The sequence below is a fragment of the Brassica rapa genome, chromosome A07 (genome assembly GCF_000309985.2).
Source record: "Brassica rapa cultivar Chiifu-401-42 chromosome A07, CAAS_Brap_v3.01, whole genome shotgun sequence".
NCBI lineage: Eukaryota > Viridiplantae > Streptophyta > Magnoliopsida > Brassicales > Brassicaceae > Brassica > Brassica rapa.
Genome location: NC_024801.2, coordinates 25,361,920 through 25,382,264, shown reverse-complemented (window position 1 = coordinate 25,382,264; position 20,345 = coordinate 25,361,920). Strand labels below are relative to the sequence as shown.

The window sequence follows — 20,345 nt, the reverse complement described above, 5'->3', positions numbered from 1 at the left end:
GCAAAGCTCAGGGGCAGCTACAAGAGAGCGATGTCTCTTAGAGACTAGAGACACGGCCACGTGGTCCGATTTCGTGAGGCGAGCCAAACAGCTCAGAGCCACAGCGTCTAGCAACGACGACCATGATGGAGAAGCCTCCTCCTCATTCGTCTTCTTACTTCTTTTCTTGTGCTGTGGTGACACTTCGGATGCGTCAGAGGAGATCATCGCCTGCTCTCGAACTCTCAACATACAACTCAAAAATATCACGTCTCTATATCTGATTTGACTGATTATGTGTTAGATTCGGGCTTTATTACGGGCTTCCAACTCAAAATCAATTGGCAATTAGTGGATTGGCCCTAACCTTTTATATATTACTTAATGTCCCATTCATTTTCCAATGTGGGATACATATCCCTTAATACCCCTCCTCGAGATGATGGCTCTTATCGGCCAGAAATCTCAGAACTTTAAGACAGTTATACTCGGTCGAGCGAGTCAATTACGACCTATATACCCGGTCGGGTACGGTTAATATTAATTAGGGGTTTAACTTATTAGGATCTGGGCTCTGATACTATGTTAGATTCGGATTTATTATGGGCTTCCAACTCAAAACCAATTGGCAATTAGTGGATTGGCCCTAATCTTTTATATATTACTTAATGTCCCATTGATTTTCCAATGTGGGATACATATCCTTTAATATTATGGATTGATCAAACTGCATAAATTATGAGAGGTGGATTGGAGGGGACCTGTATTTATATAATTTTATTTTTCTTCCAAAACGAATTAGGATTATGAAAAAAATTAGTTTCCTTTTTCTTTTTTACTTCTTCACTTTGGCGGCAGTATATTTTGAATATCTTGGGAAAACTGGATTTTGGAAAAATGATAAGTCAAATGTTGACCAAACACCAAAATTGTGTTCGTTTAATTTGAAGTTTAAAGTGAAACCTAAAAGAACTCCTTATTGTTGAGAACCATTAAATACTTTTATGGTTGTTTTCCTTCTTCATATCCAATATTGGAATAAGACTTTTGTATCTGAAAATAAAATATTTAAAATGTAAAATGTATACAGCATTTTATGTCTATTTATAATATTTCTATCGAATTATCTAAAGTAGACAAATCATAATATTCCAAAATCCAGTTTTCCAAGATATTCAAATATACTGCCGCAAAGTGAAGAAGTAAAAAGAAAAGGAAACTAAAAATTTTCATAATCCTAATTCGTTTTGGAAGAAAAATAAAATTATATAAATACAGGTCCCCCTCCAATCCACCACTCATAATTTGTGCAGTTTGATCAAATCCATAATCAATCTTTTTTTTTTTTACTTTTTTTGGACAACAATTAAAATTTGGGAAAATTTATTTAAGAAGAGGAAGATTAAGTAAGGCCAACTACTCTGTATTTTGTTTCTGATTCGTCTTCTTATTTTCACTGTTAACGAAAATAACTGGGTTACAAAAAGCTTGCACCAGCCGGGAATCAAACCCGGGTCTGTACCGTGGCAGGGTACTATTCTACCACTAGACCACTGGTGCTTGTCTGTCCAAATTTATTGCTATAGATATTGTTTATGTAACACAAGCCATGTCCATTGCTTTGAAAGTTTACAAACCTCTCTATATAATGGAAGAAAACAGACAAATTGGTGAAAGTAACAACAGCATAATAGTCACCTAAATCTTTTCCTTTACTTTTATCTAATTGTTGAAACTTTTAGAAATTCAAGTTTGCTTCAATATGTGAATCTTCTTCATCTTTCAAGGTCAATCTAGGAGCAATTGTCTTCTAAGCCAGTACTGTTCAAATCTCTGCCTTGCATATTCCTTGTAATCAAACTCAATCTTGTTCACATGCCCCTGTTTTGCAACAACGCCACAATAGGTTACTACCAAGTTTCCATATAATTGCTAAAATTATCTTAAAGTAGAGAGAGAGAGAGAGAGAGACTAACCGAGATGATTCCCCATAAGCCCCAAAATATATGATTTGCCAAAGTGTATCTCTCTACATCAGTCAATAATCTCTCCACTTCTCCCTCGCTTGTTGCATTACCTGAGATTAACACAATAAAAGGGATATGTTTTGGTTAAGAGATGATTTTTTTTCTTTAGATGTGTGAAGAAAAGTAACTAATGATTCAAGAAGGTATGGGAAAAAACCTGTAGAGCCAAGGTATGTGCTAATGAACCTTCTCCGTTCTTCTTCTCCTGTTTGTTCATCATTACACACACACACACACAATTAGACTCTTGAGTAACCTAAGCAACGTACCAAGTAACATGTTTATAATTATAGAAAAGTACCTGGATATAGAGTGTAATCTAGAACATGAGGAGTGTCTGAATGGTAATTAGCAGCCATTTCACAGAAGTGGTTCGCAATGTCATAAGCAATAGGATTAAAACTCGAATACTCATAGTCCTGTAACAGATAAAACCCTAATTAACACAAAGCACTTTCTTGATGAAGAGGGAAATGTTATGTTCATGAAAAAAAACAAGCTTACTATGATGGTAATAGCGTTGGTTTCCTCATCGATCATGACGTTACCATACTGAAGATCATTATGACAGAAACCAATCTCTTGATCCTCCCGAGTCAGCCTCTCCTCCAACATGTTGATTTCATCTCCCATAACTTCCAAACGAAACTCGTCAATCTCTGTCGGTGAACACAGCTTCTTAGCTTCCTTAAGCCAAGTCCTGAGTCTTTCCCAGAGAAGCACGTTCCTCGGACCAGGCATATCAAGCTCGTGAAACTCTCTTAGCTTCGCCGCGATTAAATCAGACGTTTCTGTTACACGGAGATCACCTGCAGAAAGAGTCTGGTGAACGGACCAAACCAATAGATTCATCATGTCATATACACAAATCTCCCTCTCTATAGGTTTCTTGTACCGCAAACAATACATAAAACCCTAAAACTCTGTTTCTAAACCTATTTTTTTTGTGTGTTTGACAAGAAAACGTACTCTTGCGTGGATGAACTCTTCGAGACGACCATCGGAGAAGCGGCCAAGAAGCTTAGGTCCATAACCGTGATGAGACATACACTCGAAGGTTTTGATCTCGTCGTCTCTGTTGAAGAAAAGGTCAACGCCGTCTCCGTAGATCCGAACAAGAACTTTGCGGTGGAGAGCGTCTTGGCCGTTTAAGGTAGGCCAGTTGATCTGGTAAACCTCGTTGGTCATGGCTCCTTTCAACGGAACAACCTCGAGACTCTCGAGATCTTCGACCACGTCTCCCCAGGTCGAGCCTAGCGTTTGCAAAACGCGTTTTAGATCCTCAGGGGAAGAGCAGCTGGGAATCAAACTAGTCATCTTCTTGATCGCCATGGGGGAAATGAAACGTAGATAAAAAGTTAAGGATGGTATGAGATTCTTCTGAGAAAGGAGATTATCAACAAGAATCTTTTATTTATGGAAAGAAATAATCTGGGGATTTGAAGTTTGAAACACAAACGAAACTACGTTTCTGGGTGATTTAATTATATAGAGAAAAAAATTGAAAATATATTAAAAAGAACCCAGATGAACGCGTTATTTCGGCGTTCCTTGTTTATCCCGTGTGTGTGAGATACGAATTAAGTTTTTTTTTTCGGGTTTTTAAAACGGTTTTCGTGACCGACGGTTTGTTGGAGCCAATAAAGAGTAACCACGTGGATATGTATGGGAGATAATTCAACGGCGTAAAGAGGTGGTTGGTTACTTTTATGACGAAGTCAACGAATGGGGAAATAATAATACTACAGCTTTGATTGTCTGCCAGGTCAACTGTTATCTCTCACTCATCCAGAAATTATTGGAGATGTACAAAATCAAATATGAAATACTATGCAAGATCCAGCTTTAATTAATTATATTACAATCAGTGTGTTATCACAAAGATATGTGTGACTCATTATCTTTTAATAATTAATGTTGATTAGGATTAAAATATGAAATTGTGATAAAAATTTGTGTTTAAAAGAAATTTGTTTTTTTCTTCTAAAGTATTGAATAGTGTTGTATAATTCGGTGTACAATCAAACTATATTAACAAGTACCATCAAACTTAGATGGTGATTCAACTTAAAAAGGAAAGCTTTTCAATAATAAAAACAGAATACTACTTTCTAAATAAAGTACGCTATCAAAAAAGATAAAAGAGAATCCATGTACATAAAAGTATTCAGAAAATCTAAGGGAAAGCTACGTGTAACAACACGTATGGATTTGTAATTCAAAAGGTTATCACTTTAGTTCATGCTTGGCATTGACATTTCATATGTGAACGTATTGTTTATCTTTCGTTAGAAAAACAATCACACTTTATCTTTTGTTAATCACCTTGAATTTTCTTCGGTATACAGTTGAAAAATGCCCCCCTTATGACATAATAATAATAATATTGCGACAATGTTGGGCCAGCGACGTATCAGTATAAGACATTTAAGTTACACGACATGAACGAGACAGGGACATGACACCAAACACACTTTGACTTCATCATTGCTACTAAGAGATGAGATCGAGCACCAAACACACCTAAGTACAACTACACGAGGAATGGGCTCAAGTGGTTCAAATCCTGGGATTGCTTATTAGAGCAAATAGTTGTATAACTATACCTATAGTCATACTGTTATTGATATTCTGGAGGATTGTCTTTGCTTACTGCTTCCATAGATTAATATTGCTTACTAATTTCTATACTTTGGCCCTTGTATTCATTATGCTGAATATATGGAAATAACATTTTACTTTCATATTCATGTACAGGAGCAAGCAAGCAGTGATAGTCTGCGTAAGAGCATTTTCAACAATGGGTACGAAGAGTGATTCTAAGTATTTTTTTAAAAAATGAAATTAAAAAAGAAAAGACAAAAAGTTCTAAATTTAGAGATTTTTAGAAACTATTAGTAACCCTAAGATACATATATATATGTCAACGTGTAAAAGAAAGTTATTATTTTTATTGATTAAAAAAATAGAATTGACTAACTATAATACTAATTTTTTCTTCTCTTATGAACTTATATGGTTTCTTGTTGTTGGAGTTGTTCTAAGCATGATGTGCTTTAAACGTGGATAGTATACGAATTATGATGAAAACTAAGAAATTTTAGAAGGGAAGGTTAATGTGTAAATACCGTATAGTTTTTTTCCTTTGACCATAACTAGCCCAGGGAGTTTAGCAAAAAAAGAAAAAATAACTGGCCCAGGGAGTCGTTTTCTCTGGTCTGATGAAAAGATTCTCCCCTGAACTCCTGACAGAAAATGTGAGAAGTCACTAGTGGCTTATTGTAACAAACGATACAACAAGATCAAAGTGTTGGTTCTTTAAACAAAGATTAAAACGGTGGCACCTTCACTAAGCTTGCAGCAAGATTCAGTATGCTCTTTCTATTGTACTCCCAAATCGTGGGAAGCTGAATAAGAGATACGAACTCTATTAGCAAGCTGCCACTACAATTTACGGTACAACAAACTCGGCTTGAAATGGGCCACCATATTTTAATGGGCCCTATTTAATTCAACTCTTTTAGCCCGTTTAAATTTAAGGCTTTTTTTACTTGACTTCTTGGAAATACAAGTGTGTTGGATTTGCATGCATCATTTTCCTTCTGCAATGTCTTTCTCACTCAAGATTGTTACCAGTTGTGATATATGATAACTCTCTTTATTAATCAGATAATCAATCTCGAACATTCCACAGATTAAGCATACGTGCATGAACTTAAAAACAAAGCTAAGATGAAGCAACACTCTTATTTATCAGATAGTCTTAAAGCATTCCACAAACCACAAGTGCGTCAACTAAAAAAAACAAAGTCAAAGGAAAATAAGAGGCGATATTTTATATGGTTTCATCTAGATCATGGAAAGAGCCTCCTCGAGTATGCCTTCTTCCAAAACAGACATGAAACTTTCAGTGTTTCTGGCGGAACAGTTTGCACGAATCTCTCCTTGTGACCCCGTCAAGACACTCATCTGACCCATCTTGATCATCCCCACCACAAAATGATCAAAAAACAGCTTTTGGTCGATGGCAAAGCTCTCCACGATACCACGTGTCCTCTTGTCCGTGAACAGGTCCTGGTCTGATGTAAACAGCCCTTGTCGGTTCATGAGATCAACGTAGTACTTGTTGTCAAACACGTCAGGGCTCCTTATGTCATTCACTTGCGTGTTGCTCGAGTTAGCGGTGGGGCAAGTGCGTTTAAGGTTGTTGGCGAAGGACTTGTTCATGGTTGGGTCTTGGTTCGGGTAGAGACGGTCTGTGAAAGACGGACAATGCGCGATCCCGATGGTGTGTCCACCGGAGAGTGCAACCAAGTCGGTGATGTCGAGGTTTCTATTGGCGAAGTCGGCGATGAGCTGGCTCGCGTTGGCGAATGGTGGCGGCAAGTTGTTTAACGTTGTGTTCTGGCTCGCGAATGCTAGTGAGTCGCGTCGGCCAAGTGGTACAGCATAGTCTGGCCCTCCTGACTTCATTAATTGGCCAAAGAGTAATCAGCAATTATTAGTATATAGTATTGGTATGTCACGTGTGGTTGGAATATAGTATAAAGATATAAATAGACAAAGAGATTTGATGAAGAGAGAGGGAGAGTTTGGTTACAAGGACGACGGAGTCACGGGCGGCTAGAGCGAGGATGTCAGAGCAAGAGACGACTTGACCACACTGCTTGTGGACGAGGGCACGAAGGTTATTGATGACGACAAAGGCGGCTTGACGGAGTGTCAGATTCGGGATCGATGATTGCTCTCCTGGTCCACTCGCTGATCCATCTAGCAGCACTGATGCTTCACATCCCTGTTTCAATTTATATTAAATCTCAATGGTGAAAGCAGTAAATGAACAAAAAAACATTATTCAAGATTTTCCTATGCTATATTATATGTCTGATCAAAGGAGGCCACACATCTCATTACAAGGTGTTGCAATTAACGCTACAAAAATTTGATTAGTATTTGTGTAGAGGAAAATCGAATACTGTTTTTTTGTTACACAATGAACTGAATATATATCAATAGCATTCTCTTTATTTGTAATTTTGTACCATTGGTAGGGTATTTACTTTTCTCTCATTAAAAGCGACTCAACTAACCCACGAAAAGCGGGTGTGTAGTATTAATGCCACACGTCCTGCTGTATTCAAGTCTATATCCCAATGCATGTAATGTCAGAAACAAATTACTATAGTGTTTACACTTGCATTAGTATTAAACTGTTCTTTACAAGAAAAAAAAACATAAAGAACGGACAATCCTTACTTCTTGTTCTTTAGAATTTCGAGGCGACTTTATGTTTTTCTCTTGAGGTAGTTTTGGTCGAATTTAGTCTAGCACGTGATAACATAAGTAACAGTTAAACATGTTTCTTGATTTTACAAATTTCATTTTTATGTGGGTATAAGTGGATATGGTTTCTTATCTTTAAAAAAAACAAGTCTTTTAATCAAACCAAAAGTACGTTAAATCACTTGCGTAAGGCTGTTTAGATAAGGCTTAGCGAACATCAAATTTATGTTTCTTAATAGACCAACACAAAAGGGAGAAAAGAAAGAAAAAGATAGAGACCTGAACGAAGCAGTCATGGAAATGTATGCGAAGGATGGCTGCGGCTAAACCAATGTCTCTCTTGAAGACTTTCTTGAGCTCTTTCCTGATGATGCTTTCCACTTTTGGACATGCTTTCTGGTAAAAGCTCCATGAGAGACCTTTCACTAGAGGAACATCTCTCCTCGGCTTCTTCTTGTTCTGTGCCTCTACCGTGGACAGAAGGTTCATTGCCACCGCCAGTAACGAGATCAATATCAGAAAAGTGAGGACACGTCTGGATAAATCCTTACCCATTTTTCTCTCTTGTTGGTGTTTTGTTTTAAAAGTTTTTATCTTCTCTGCCTAATGATGTTCTTCGGAAACAAGAGGACTTCGTTTTATAGCCAAATGTGGTCCTTGTATTGTATTTTAAATATCTATTTAATTAGAAAAAATGGAATGATAAAGTATTTTATTTGCTTTTTTTTGTTTGTTCAAAGGAAAGCTAGTCTTTAGATAATATTTTCAAAAGTGAAAGCTTTTTATTTAAAATCTAAGTTGAAAAGTTTGCGTTTCGTTCTTCGTATAATTAACGTATCAATTGGTTAACAAACATTCTTTTCATATAACAAAAGGTATACATCTTACATTTTTCAGATCAAGATTAAAGCAGATAAATATGTGCAAAACCGTGTTTATTTTCTCTTCCCTAGCGTCAATTTCGTGACTTTGTTGAGTTGGTTCACCTATGAGAAGTTTTCTAATAATTATTGGCAATGTAATTAACACACAGAAAAAAACTCATGTCAAATTTTTTTGAATGAATGTCAAACCCTTGTCAATAATGGACATACATAACTATTTAATTTTTAAAAAATAAAAAAAAAACTATTTAATTTTACTACTTATAGTCGCGTGAATTTTTTGTTTTTGATGTTATAAATAATAATTGGTCTGCAACCTAACCGTTTAAAGGGTCTTGTCCCAGCGCTATTGAACCTCAATTTAAAACCCATGTGCTATGTTTTAGGGAGATAATTTCATCATTCAGATCATTTCACAAGTACAAAAATGAACAGTACTTATAAACATAAAAGATTAGTGTAAGATTCAAATTATCTACCTATGTGGGTACACATATATATAGTGGTACATTAATTTGAAAATTAAGATGTGCGTATAGTGTCAAAGTATACGAGTTAGTGGCATGCAATTTGGATTGTTATGAACGGGACCACGGAAAATAATACCGCGGCGCAACGAAAGTCTTAGATAGAATCCAAAGGCAACAAATACTATCACCGACAAGTATATCACATAACTTATTTTGTCAATGCGTGGTAAACACAATATATTAAACTAAAATGTTACGTAATAATATTACTTTTTAGTTAACATTTTTTGGATTTACAGGTAAGTTAATTTGTTTAACTAGCTAATATATTACAAGTTCAAAATACATATTACGTACGAAACCAGTATAAATTTTAACCAACCATAATGTGTTCACTTAAGAAAATGATTTTGTCGGTATGAAAGGCCAACACATATTTGATCCACTTTAGGAATAAAGCTCATGACAGTGGAATAATGTCTTTGTTTTGGCATATTCGTTAAGGCACTTGATGATCGTAAATGGTTTACGAAGAGTCGAAGATGGTGAGTATGTGACTTTGCAGAGGTGGTGGGACAATTTGAGATAACCAAAAAGGATGAAAGACATTGACGTTTGAACATCCTAATGCAAAGTGAGCACATATGATTGTACACCAAACAAGTATGTTCCACAGGACCTGACATCTGTATGTATTTGAGGACTCCTTTTAGTTGTGTTCGCCACGTTCCTCTCTGCTCTCTCTTTCCTATTATTCATTGGATATACGTTACACCCAGAATTTGACATGTTTTTTTGCATATAATTGAAAAAGCAAGTTCGTCTCCATAAATGTGTGTAATTGTTGAATAAATTATCAAAATAAGTTTTTTTTTTATCAAACTACTATCAAAATAAGTTTGTATTCTCTTTTCTGTAGTAAGTAGATTATAATCTATATAAAAAAATCATATCATCAAGAAAAGATATGATTACAATCACTACTAAAAGTACAATATATTTTTCTAGGGGTCCAAGCTACGCTCTCTTTGCTGCTTTATTTGTGTTAAGGACAACAGAGGGAGTAGTTGGATTTGAACATCCATTATTTTTCTATAGAGGAATTGTTTGAAATTTATTAATTAAAATCGTTAAAACGAAGATAGTCATTTTTATGTTATCTCATTTTAAAAGGGCATTATAACAAAAGAGAATTGGTTCACCAACCAATAAAAATTGATTATTTTATATACAGATCTTTTTAAAAAAGGAAACAGAATATTTAGAATTTATTTTTTAAAATAAAAGGATAAAAAATAAATAAAAAATGTAATAACAATAAAAACGAATTTTTTTAATATTGTTAAAGTCGCTCATACTAAACCCTATACCCTAAATCCTAAACATTAAACCCTAAACCATAAACTCTTGGATAAACCCTAAACCATTAGGTAAAATATAAAAAAAAAATAGTAGCAGCTGTAAAAAAAGAATTTTGTTAAAGCCGTTCATACTAAACCCTAAACTCTAAACTCTAAATATTAAATCCTAAACCTTTGGGTAAATCCTAAACCCTTGGGTAAACCCTAAACTCTTGGGTAAAGATATATTCCAAAGGTTATGAGTTTGTCATGGATTTAGGATTTATCCAAGGGTTTAGGATTTAGTGTTTACCTAAAGATTTAGAATTTCATGTTTAGGGTTTAGTGTTTAGTATGAACGGTTTTAACAATATTAAAAAAATCATTTTTTTATTGTTATTATACTTTTTTATTTATTTTCTATTCTTTTATTTAAAAATATAATTTTAAATATTCTGTTTTTTTTTTGGAAAAATCTGTATATAAAATAACCAATAAAAGGTGAATCTATAGATTCACTTAGGGGGTGAACCCAAAAATTTCTTATAACAAAATACAGCGAGATAATCCAAACTTTCAATAATTGAAAGCACCAAAGTTTTATATTCTTACGATAAGCATATAACTAAAGAAGTTAGACAATTGTCAATGTACTTTTTATTCCTTATGAATTTTGTTTTATTAAATTTTTTTTAAAAAAAAAACAAATCTATATATATAATAAGTTCGTGGGCAATAAAAAGGTGAAAACGAAATTCCAATTTTTGTAGCGTTCTAATTTTATGGAATGAACTCCGAAGGTGTTGGTGCAAACTGCAAAATAATGATTAAATATATGGATCTAATCTAAGCATTCAAAGTAATAAATAACTGAGTTAAAAACGAACATCATGTTCTTTGATTAAACCATATAACATGCACATTAAAGGTAATAATGAAAAAGAGCCGAAAGCAAAAAAACTAAATTACCCAAAAGAAAGCCTCTCATCATTTTTTCCTTTAAAAAAATACAAATTGTGCAAAACTAGCAGCCCACGTTCCAAATTGCAAAAGGTAATAAGAAATGCATTGCAATATAAAAAGACTAGATAAAATTAAAAATATATATATTTGAAAAGTGCTGATAATAAACAAAAGACGTAACAAAAAGTGAACAAAGGTTCTAACTTTACCCAGAAAAAACTTAGTGTTGGACCTGATCATGACAACCTGGGCCCAATAAATTGTATTTGGGCTTTAACTTTATAGCCCTTTCATATTAGGGTTTATTTGTATAATCTTTGGTTCAAAATATCTTATATATTAAAACAGAAGTCACAACTTTGATTCATGTGTGATTTTTTTAAAAATAGACCTAATGGACCTATTCATAGAAATTCATACTACATTTTAATTCAGACTAATAATAAATAGAAATTTTAAAATATTTTAATCATAATATCTTTTGATATCTTTTCATTTTAAATATAAATATATTTATTTTAAAAATTTAACAAATATGTTTGAAAAGATTTTTACAAGATCTTCATTTTCGAAATTATATTTAAATATTTTCACTAATTTCGAAATTAGTTTAAAATATTATTATATATTAATATATTCAGTTATATAAAAAGAAAAATAAAAAAATCTATAATATTTTATTTATTATATAATCATAATCAATCATATTAAAATAAAATTATTATATTGAGCTAAATAAAATTATTATATTGAGCTAAATATAATAAAATTGTATTAAATTTATATATTTATATATTTTATTTTCGTAATTATAAAATATTTATGTTCAAAAATAAAATCTAATATGTTGGTAAGATGGGTTAACATTATCAAACTATATAATACATGTATAAAAATTAACATGTATTTCTATAAAGTTAATAATATAAAATCTTTGTAACTACTTTAATCATAATATATTTTCATTTTAAATATAGTATATATTTATATACTATATTTAAAAAATTCTAATAAATATGTGTAAAAATATTTAAACAATAACTTAATGTATTTTAAGTTATCGTTTAGAAATGAAAATAAATAAATTATATCATATTTTATCTATTTTTATAGTCATGATCATGTTAAAATATAATTATTATACTAAAATAAATATGATAAATTATATTCAATTGATAAATTTATAAATTTTATTTTCATAAATATAAACTATTTATTTAAAATATAATATGATGATAGAACGGCTTAAAATTAACAAACTATATAATACATGTCTAAAAATTAACATATCTTACACTTTTATATATACAATAATAAATTATCTAAAATGAATAAGCATAAAAATATTGGTAAAAAGAAATCCAGTTTTGAAATACGGGTCAGAATTTATCCTAAATTAAATACAAAATATTTTTTAAATATATTTTCTCATGAATATATTAATTTGCTTAATAACTAAATGCAAATATAATAAGATAAATATATAATAAAAAGTGGCAAATACATAAGGTTTAAATAATTAATTAATTATAACATGTAAATTATAAAATTATTGATTAACATTTAAGTGTATGATTAACATTAAAAATATATATCATTTATGTTGTAAAACAATAATTTATTTATAAAAAAGTAAAAACAAACACCCGTGCGGTTGCACGGGTCAAAATCTAGTATCATCTTAAATCGAATATTTATAGTTAAGGGGAATTGATGATTTTGATGTACAGATGTTAAATCCGAAATAGTTTTGTTCGAAAGGAAAGATATTTGTAATGTGACCAGCAAAGCTTGGTTGAAACATTGAATATATGTCCCCTAAACCCTAATTCTCCGTTGTTTCTTTTTGTGAGACACATTTTCCTTAACAACCTAATGTCTTTTGTGGTCACTAGGGTCAAATTGGCTATTAACAGAATGTGGTTTTCAATTACGTTGTAACCAGACTTTCATTGTCATCAATGATATTTACCATTTAACAAAAAAAAACCTAATGTCTTTTTTATTTTTCTTAAGAATTCCATCAAAAATCAACCATTGCACTTAGTAGAGTTGCACAAATAGATTTGAAAGTTTGAAACATACGATGTATATTGGCATTGCTAAAGTCATGCATGACTTTGTGGATGACATTTTTTTATGGTAAAGTAAACCATCTTGAAAGCATGTCCTTAAGCTTTTTGTATTTATATGGATAAACATCTTTATTTTGAAATTTGGATTGACGAAACATTATAGAGGCAAACATTATGTGATGCAAAAAGATATTTCGAAAAACTCTTAATTTTTATTAATCAAATTATAAACTGAATACAAATAATTAATTTAAACGATTATATATAAAATAAACATAAAACTCTAAAACAATAAATGATAATTATCTAAATTTAAAATAGTTAATCATGAAAATATTTTTTATTATTGTTTATTTTGTTAACTATTTTAAATTTTAAACACCTATTTTAAATTTAACGAAATGATAATTAGAGGAATACAAAATAAAATAAAAAAGATTTTCATGATCCTGTAGATCAAACCTTTCAGTTAGTTTTTAATTTTATCACCAAAAGTAATCAAAATTTCTTTGAGTTCATTGCATTACCAGCCTTAAAAATGTACCAGATTATAAACCACTGTTGGTGAAATTTCAGATTATATACAAGTTTATGAGCTACAATAATGTTGTCTGGATTCAACAAATTCATGACAATTCAGTGATGCCTCTTAACAAATCTATGACAAAATTTTGGGATACGAATCAATTTTCTTTTAGTATATTATAATTCTCTCTTTTTCTTTCATGCCTACCAGTCTACCACTAATTAACTAATCTGATTTCCGCTCTATGTTCTCCTTATTAGCTATTACTGCTTCCTCCCGACGAATTGAGAAAACCAACCGAAATTAAGCGTCTACGGCACACCTCGGTTTGACACATATGTGAGGAATGAGGATCATCAATATTTCCACAATTTTGTATGTACCTAGGTGATGATTGTTTTAATGGTTTTTGGATTTTAGTTTTTAGTTTTTGGTTTTTGATTTTGCAGTAGCTTTTAGTTTTTTGAAAATCATGAATGGTTGCTTTAGATTTTGGTTTTTGGTTTTTGATTTTAATATAAAAACTAGATTTTGACCCGCACGCCCGTGCGGGTCTATTTTTTTTAAAAAAAAAATATGATGATATTTGCTTCTTATGTCACTATTTAGGGTTGAGTAAAAAACTTGAATTCGAAGATTCAAACCGATCTTAATCCGAATAAGTAGTACTAAATCCGAACCAGAATTGATTAAATATCTGAATTATTCAAAATTTTGGTATTTGAATAATTGAAACCTAATCCGATCCGAACCGAATTATTTTGGGTATCCAAAATAGATTTATATACTTATATATATGATACTTTTAAGTTCGCATAAATGCTTGAAAATATATACAAATAATTAAACGTAAATATCTTAAATAGTTAAAAAAATACTCAAAACTCTAAAAATACTTAAATAATTATTAATTCTCTATCCAAATATTTAAACCAAACCTATTTAAATTGGTTATCCAAATCAGAACCAAATCTTCAAAGATCTGAACTGAACACGAAATCTCAAAAAGACCCGAAAACGAATCCGAACGTCCACCCCTAATCACTATTATATATATCCTATATGTGTTATCATAGGTTACAAAATATGTGTTATCATATAACTAATCGTATTTTATACGTACCATCAAATAAGTTTTCTTATAATTAATAATATTTTATACGTACAATCATATAAATAATCACATATTATATTTTAAAACTTAATGTGAAATATAAAACCATAATTTAAGTTGGTGTTTGAAATTGGATTTTGTATTGTATTTTTATTATATATATTTAAAAAAATTATAATAGTTATTGGAAAATATGTTAGTAAAAATCAAATTTTGAATATATGTATATTTTTGAATGAATTTTTGATATAAATTAATTTTAAATTATTATTTTGATTTGAATATATATATCAAGTAACATAGATCCATTACTTTTTAATATAATGTAATGGACTTTCAATTTTTTTTAGTAGCATAAGCCCATTATTGTTTTTTCTAATTTATTGCTATCCATGTTTCCAAACAGTACTATTTTTTAACTACTATTCATATTGCCAAACAATCCCAATGTGTACTTCAACTTTAATAATATAGATATTATTAACACTTTACTCTAAAATAATAAAATATAAAATATTATCATCAAAATACACATAAACTTATTTGATAAAATTATTTCAAAACAGAAAATATGAATACAAATAAAATTTATGTAATTCAAATATTTTAATCTAAATAAAATATCATTTAATTAATAAAGTAGTCTTACTACATTAAAGATTTTTTTTTATGATTAGTAAAAATGTACTATAAATTTTGGCAAATAATACCTATAGATTATTAAAAAACATGTAAACTTTACATAAAGTAAATTTAAATAATTAATTTTATTTTGTTGAAATTTTTTAAAATATTATTGATATGTACAAATGCTTTTTACTTAGGTGATGATTGTTTGGATGATTTTTATTTTGTAATTTTAGAATTTAAATTTACATGATAGACAAAAAAAAATTTTGTTTATTTTTTCTTAGTGATTCTTACTATTTTTTGGAATAGTTATCACTAATGTATTTTTGTTGTTTATACTATATTAATGCATGGATATAGATATACTAATAATTCAGCAAAAAGAAAAAAAAAAGAAAACAAATCACGTACATTGCTCAAGGAATCCAAGAAAATGTAGTTTTTAGTTTTTGCTAAAAATTAGGTAGTTATTTCAAAATCTAGTTTCTCTAAAATTTAGGAAATCTATTTTTCAAAAATCTTGATTGGCAAAAAAGTAATTTTTAGAAAACCAAAAATCAAAAACCATTTTAGAAACTACAAACAATCAACCTCCTAGTTTATCTTCCACAAGCTATCTCACTCTTGGTAGTAGTTGGCACAAGAAAATAAAATCAAAATCTGGATCTCTCGGCTTTCAGTTTTTCCTCAATTTTTTTTGTGTCAAAAGTTTTTTTTTGAAAAAAGTTTCTACAAAAGTACTTAAGCTCTTCTTAATAAAATTCGTTTGGTGCACAGAAACGATGAACAGAAGAATAGCAGAAGTACTTGAACACATTGTTAATTACTTTGGAGATAATTATTCACATTGTTCTCCATAATTAATTGTATAGTATTGTTATGATTGTTATGGGAAAAGGAAGGATAGTATTTTTTTTTGAATTATAGTTTTTCCCAAATATGGCATATGCCTCAAAATATTAGTGTTGGTATCATAAAACATTGTTAAATAAATAGAACGAAATAAAATACAAAAGCCTGCATATTTCCCATTTAACTAAATCAAATTGGCGTTTGTTAAAAATCAACTTGGTGTACGGATTATTCTATAAGCTGTGACCCCATTTTGTGGATGGCTGGATGCTCCACTGCATCCCGTCTCGCATCACCACCACTAATTATAACATTATTGAATAAATATTAATTACTTTAAAGATTCATTTTTAATCATTCATCGCTGATCTGGTCATTCTAGAATTTCTTTTATAGAAAAATGATTCTTTGAGAGAATTTTTTTTTCTCTCATATCATTTTATACAAAATATTTTTTATCTCTTAATTTTTTGACTGCATTTGTTTATACATATATAGAAATTTTATAAATCAATAATGTTAAAATTTTGAAAATTTTGAAAATTTATGAAGATATTGATTTATAAAGAAATAATTTTTAGAAACATCTCATCCGATAATGTTGTATAAATGAAGTTGTATAATATTTGTATGCATAAATTTATATAAAAAAAATTTAGATTATGATATAAGTGGAACTATTTATTTATAAATAATTTTGTAAACATATGATGTTATCATATTTACTAATTTATCCTATAAAAATTATGTAATTATTCGGGACAAAATAGTAGACTTATATCCTTTGTGCCAGTTGGATATGTCTGTGATATGGATGGTTCTTATAAAAGATGAGGAACGATCTATCGCCGGAGATTTATGGATGACTATGGTTCAGGTTGCCTGCACATTTGAGGAAGATCACAATAACTATTGGGAGGAAGAGCAAGAATTTCCTTTATAAAAACTCTATAATGACTAAGCCAATCTTAATCAATTAAAAATGGTACACTCTTTTTTTTTTGTCACTAAAAAAAAAAAAATGGTACACTCAAAAGTATGTAAAAGTGAGTGAAGAACTTTGTCCGTTGGAGCTTCTATCTGATTTGAATGTTTGATCGCTGTATTAGTTGATGAAATGAATAGGTTGGAATCTATTTCTATCATTGGTTTGAGATAGTAACTATATACTCTCCATTTTACAAAGATGCATGTTTTAAGTTTTTCACACTTATTAAAAAAATATATCAAATTTTAATTACCAATGCATTATTTTCCATTATCAACTATTCCCCACAACTTTTAACCTAATACAATCTTTATAAATACAATTATATTTTTTGCAGTATACAATTTGCAATTAATTTATATGTTGAAAATGTAAAACATATATATTTTTGAAACATTTTTTTATTTAAATATAGATTTTTTTGAAACAAAGAGAGTATATTTGAAGTTACAAAGAAAAAACTATATATATTTTAAACAAACTTGAGTCATAGACTATTTTATTGTTTATATATTCTTGTATTGTTATAAATTTATTTTCTAGAACTGTTTTTAAAAAATACTAAAGACACTAAATCTTAATCTGTAACAAAGTTAGCTATGCTTAACTATTACAGAGGTTTATAATCAGCCCCAAAATAATAGTACAATGATTCCTCCAATAACAAATGTATTTAACCAAATATATAGTGCATAATTAGTTGAGGATTAATAAGAATATAAAGGCAATCTTAATTATCCTAAGGCATCTAGTCCTTTCTTTTAAAGATTCAATGATTCAATGGGAAGTTGGGAACACTACTACATAAGTTTAGTGCTTCTTGTAAATTTAGATATTAATAATAACTTTTGTATTTTCTCCTTTTTAACTGTCCTTTATTTTGTTTCCTTCGTAGTCTTAAGCATTATCCTTCACACGTACATGACAGACTCATATACAACGCATACATATGTATTAATTAAGGGCATTATTATTCGGTATCTCTCAAATATTTTAATGCGAGAGTCTAAATTAAAGAAAGTCATACCAAACTCTCAAATAAAAAAATTTGACATAGATTTTTAAGCGTTTGAACGATTTTCGTAATAAAATATTAGTTTTTGTGGTGATAGGTTTGAGTTGAGATATTTTTGATGCAGATGGTGTCATTGGTTCTTTTTTTTAATACGTTAAACTATTAAAGTCACTGATCTGTGCTGGTCGTAGCTGCAGAAATTAAAAAAAAAATTATATTATTTTTAGTTTAAAAATATATTATTTTTCTTGCCAAAAAGTTTTTGGCTGAAACATAAACTTTTGCGAACCCGATATCTTATACTCCAGTAAGGTTAACGTCACCGATAAAGTCCATCGACCCAAAAATAATTGGTTTGAATGTGTAATAATTCTACTAATTAGTCTATCACATATTATATTAATGTTTATACTGAAGTTAACTCAAGAAAACCACTCGCAGATCGGATTGTACTCATAGTTAAACTAATCATCTCCAATGGTTTATTCTGTTTTTTCTTCTAAAATAGAATAATTCTATAATAGAATTAGATGCTGTTTATATTTTATTTTAGAGTAAAAAATAGAGTGATAAACAAAAAATAATAAAAAATTATTCTATATATAAAATAAAAAATAGGTTTACACTATTATATAGTAGAAAATAGAATACAATTGGAACATTTTTACTCTGTACTCTATTTTAGAGGAAAAAATAGAATAAGATTAAAATCATGTATTAAGATAAATATTAAATATTATAAAATTAAATACAAAAAATATAGGGAGTGGGGAATAAAAAGACACTTTATGGCCTTACAAGACAAGAAAAATAAACCATGTGTCAATCATAGATACGATCTTGAGAGCCAATGAGATCAAAGATGCAAGGCAAAATAAGTAACTGATCGAACACACACTTTCTGGATTTTGCATGTTTGACACATTTTGATTTGCCAAGATTATTAATTCTACTCCCTTCTTGCTTACTTAACCTGACCTATCAGTCCATCGTACCTACCTTATAGAGATAAACGTCTCCCTCTTTATCCTTCTGTCTTAGAAATAGTCTGTTCAAACCGTGAACCAAATTTTTAAAAGGATTAAGATAGTAATGTAGTGTCCTAATACATTTTTTGACCACGTACTATTTTAGCTAGTTAGAACTTTGCTTCCACAACAATTCTATTATGTTGTAGTGGCCGGCAAACTCAAACCATTTGTAGAGGAGCCCCGTTCTGATAATATCTTGGATACTAACCTTGGCTACAAAAAGATGATTATTTGAATACATCCCGACTAAATTGTCATATATTTAAACAATCTGAAACCCACTTCTACTATTTTTTTATTTTTTAATAGATGAATTATATATGAAATATATGTGAATTTCTCTCCAATATATTCTTTTATAATAAATGAACGTTTTTTTTTCTATTTATATAATAATGATATTTTCATATAGAGTCAAATATAACATTATTCTATTATAAAAAATATATTAGAGATAAACTAATCTCTACTTTTACATTTTAAAGTTTGTCTATTATATAAAAAAATGTGTTGAAAATATTCAAATAGATTTAGATTTTGTATAGATGAATCAAATTAATTAAAAGGATTATACTCTTATATTAGCTAAAAATATCTCTAAAGGAAGACGATTTTTCATTCATTAAATCCTTACTTCTTCATGGTGGGATTTAATTTGGATGTTATAATTTACGCTGGAAATAAATACAAGAATGAAACAAATTTAGTAAAAACTGTGAGACAGTTGCTTGCCCCAGATTGTGGTTGTTAGTACTATAAAGGTATAATCATTTTCTGGAGACATTAATTTGTAAAAATTTCATTAGTACGTTAAACAAGAAAATTAGTAATTAAAAAAAAGTAGTTAGTAGGTCACAATTTTGTACAGCAACCAGTTTCTGAAGCTCAGCCATAAATCTTACTAATATCAATGCTTCATACTATTTTTGTTTATTTTTTGCATCTCTATATTTTACCCGAACTTTATCTCCGGTTACATCAAATATAGGATATAAGAGTGGATTTAAGAGAGAGAAACAAATGGTTACAAGTACATCATTAGTCCTTAAAATAAGGGAAAATTGGAAATATAGGACACTTTGAACTTTGATTTGTCACAATAAGATTTTGTTTAAGTTTTGTGTCTTATTAAGATTTTAATTAATGTTAATACGATTATACCCTTAGA

The 20,345-nt window shown here is 29.8% G+C and overlaps 2 protein-coding genes and 1 non-coding gene across 3 annotated transcripts; all 3 read right to left on the bottom strand.

Moving 5' to 3' along the window:
- Nucleotides 1-1,468: 1,468 nt before the first annotated feature.
- TRNAG-GCC lies at nucleotides 1,469-1,539 on the bottom strand. Its single transcript has one exon. It is a non-coding gene; the product is annotated as a tRNA-Gly (tRNA).
- Nucleotides 1,540-3,590, bottom strand: LOC103831678 (probable choline kinase 1). Its single transcript, XM_009107579.3, has 6 exons — nucleotides 2,976-3,590; nucleotides 2,511-2,828; nucleotides 2,308-2,425; nucleotides 2,164-2,211; nucleotides 1,956-2,056; nucleotides 1,540-1,860 (listed from the first exon to the last, which is right to left on the bottom strand). Exons 1-6 carry the CDS (start codon nucleotides 3,336-3,338, stop codon nucleotides 1,768-1,770), a joined length of 1,041 nt encoding a protein of 346 aa, XP_009105827.1. The 5' UTR covers nucleotides 3,339-3,590; the 3' UTR covers nucleotides 1,540-1,767.
- Nucleotides 3,591-5,650: 2,060 nt separating this feature from the next.
- LOC103249149 (peroxidase 12) lies at nucleotides 5,651-7,913 on the bottom strand. The gene is made up of 3 exons (XM_009107578.3): nucleotides 7,569-7,913; nucleotides 6,607-6,801; nucleotides 5,651-6,473 (listed from the first exon to the last, which is right to left on the bottom strand). The coding sequence occupies exons 1-3, from the start codon at nucleotides 7,842-7,844 to the stop codon at nucleotides 5,856-5,858; spliced, it is 1,089 nt and encodes a 362-aa protein (XP_009105826.1). The 5' UTR covers nucleotides 7,845-7,913; the 3' UTR covers nucleotides 5,651-5,855.
- Nucleotides 7,914-20,345: the final 12,432 nt, after the last annotated feature.

Excerpts from the sequence above, each read along its gene's own strand:
- LOC103831678 (XM_009107579.3), bottom strand. The coding sequence starts at position 3,338 with ATGGCGATCAAGAAGATGACTAGTTTGATTCCCAGCTGCTCTTCCCCT. Across the intron at positions 2,426-2,510 it reads CCAACGCTATTACCATCATA|GACTATGAGTATTCGAGTTT; the intron begins GTAAGCTTGTTT and ends TATCTGTTACAG. Across the intron at positions 2,212-2,307 it reads AGATTACACTCTATATCCAG|GAGAAGAAGAACGGAGAAGG; the intron begins GTACTTTTCTAT and ends ATGAACAAACAG.
- LOC103249149 (XM_009107578.3), bottom strand. The coding sequence starts at position 7,844 with ATGGGTAAGGATTTATCCAGACGTGTCCTCACTTTTCTGATATTGATC. Across the intron at positions 6,802-7,568 it reads TCCATGACTGCTTCGTTCAG|GGATGTGAAGCATCAGTGCT; the intron begins GTCTCTATCTTT and ends AAATTGAAACAG. Across the intron at positions 6,474-6,606 it reads CCCGTGACTCCGTCGTCCTT|TCAGGAGGGCCAGACTATGC; the intron begins GTAACCAAACTC and ends CAATTAATGAAG.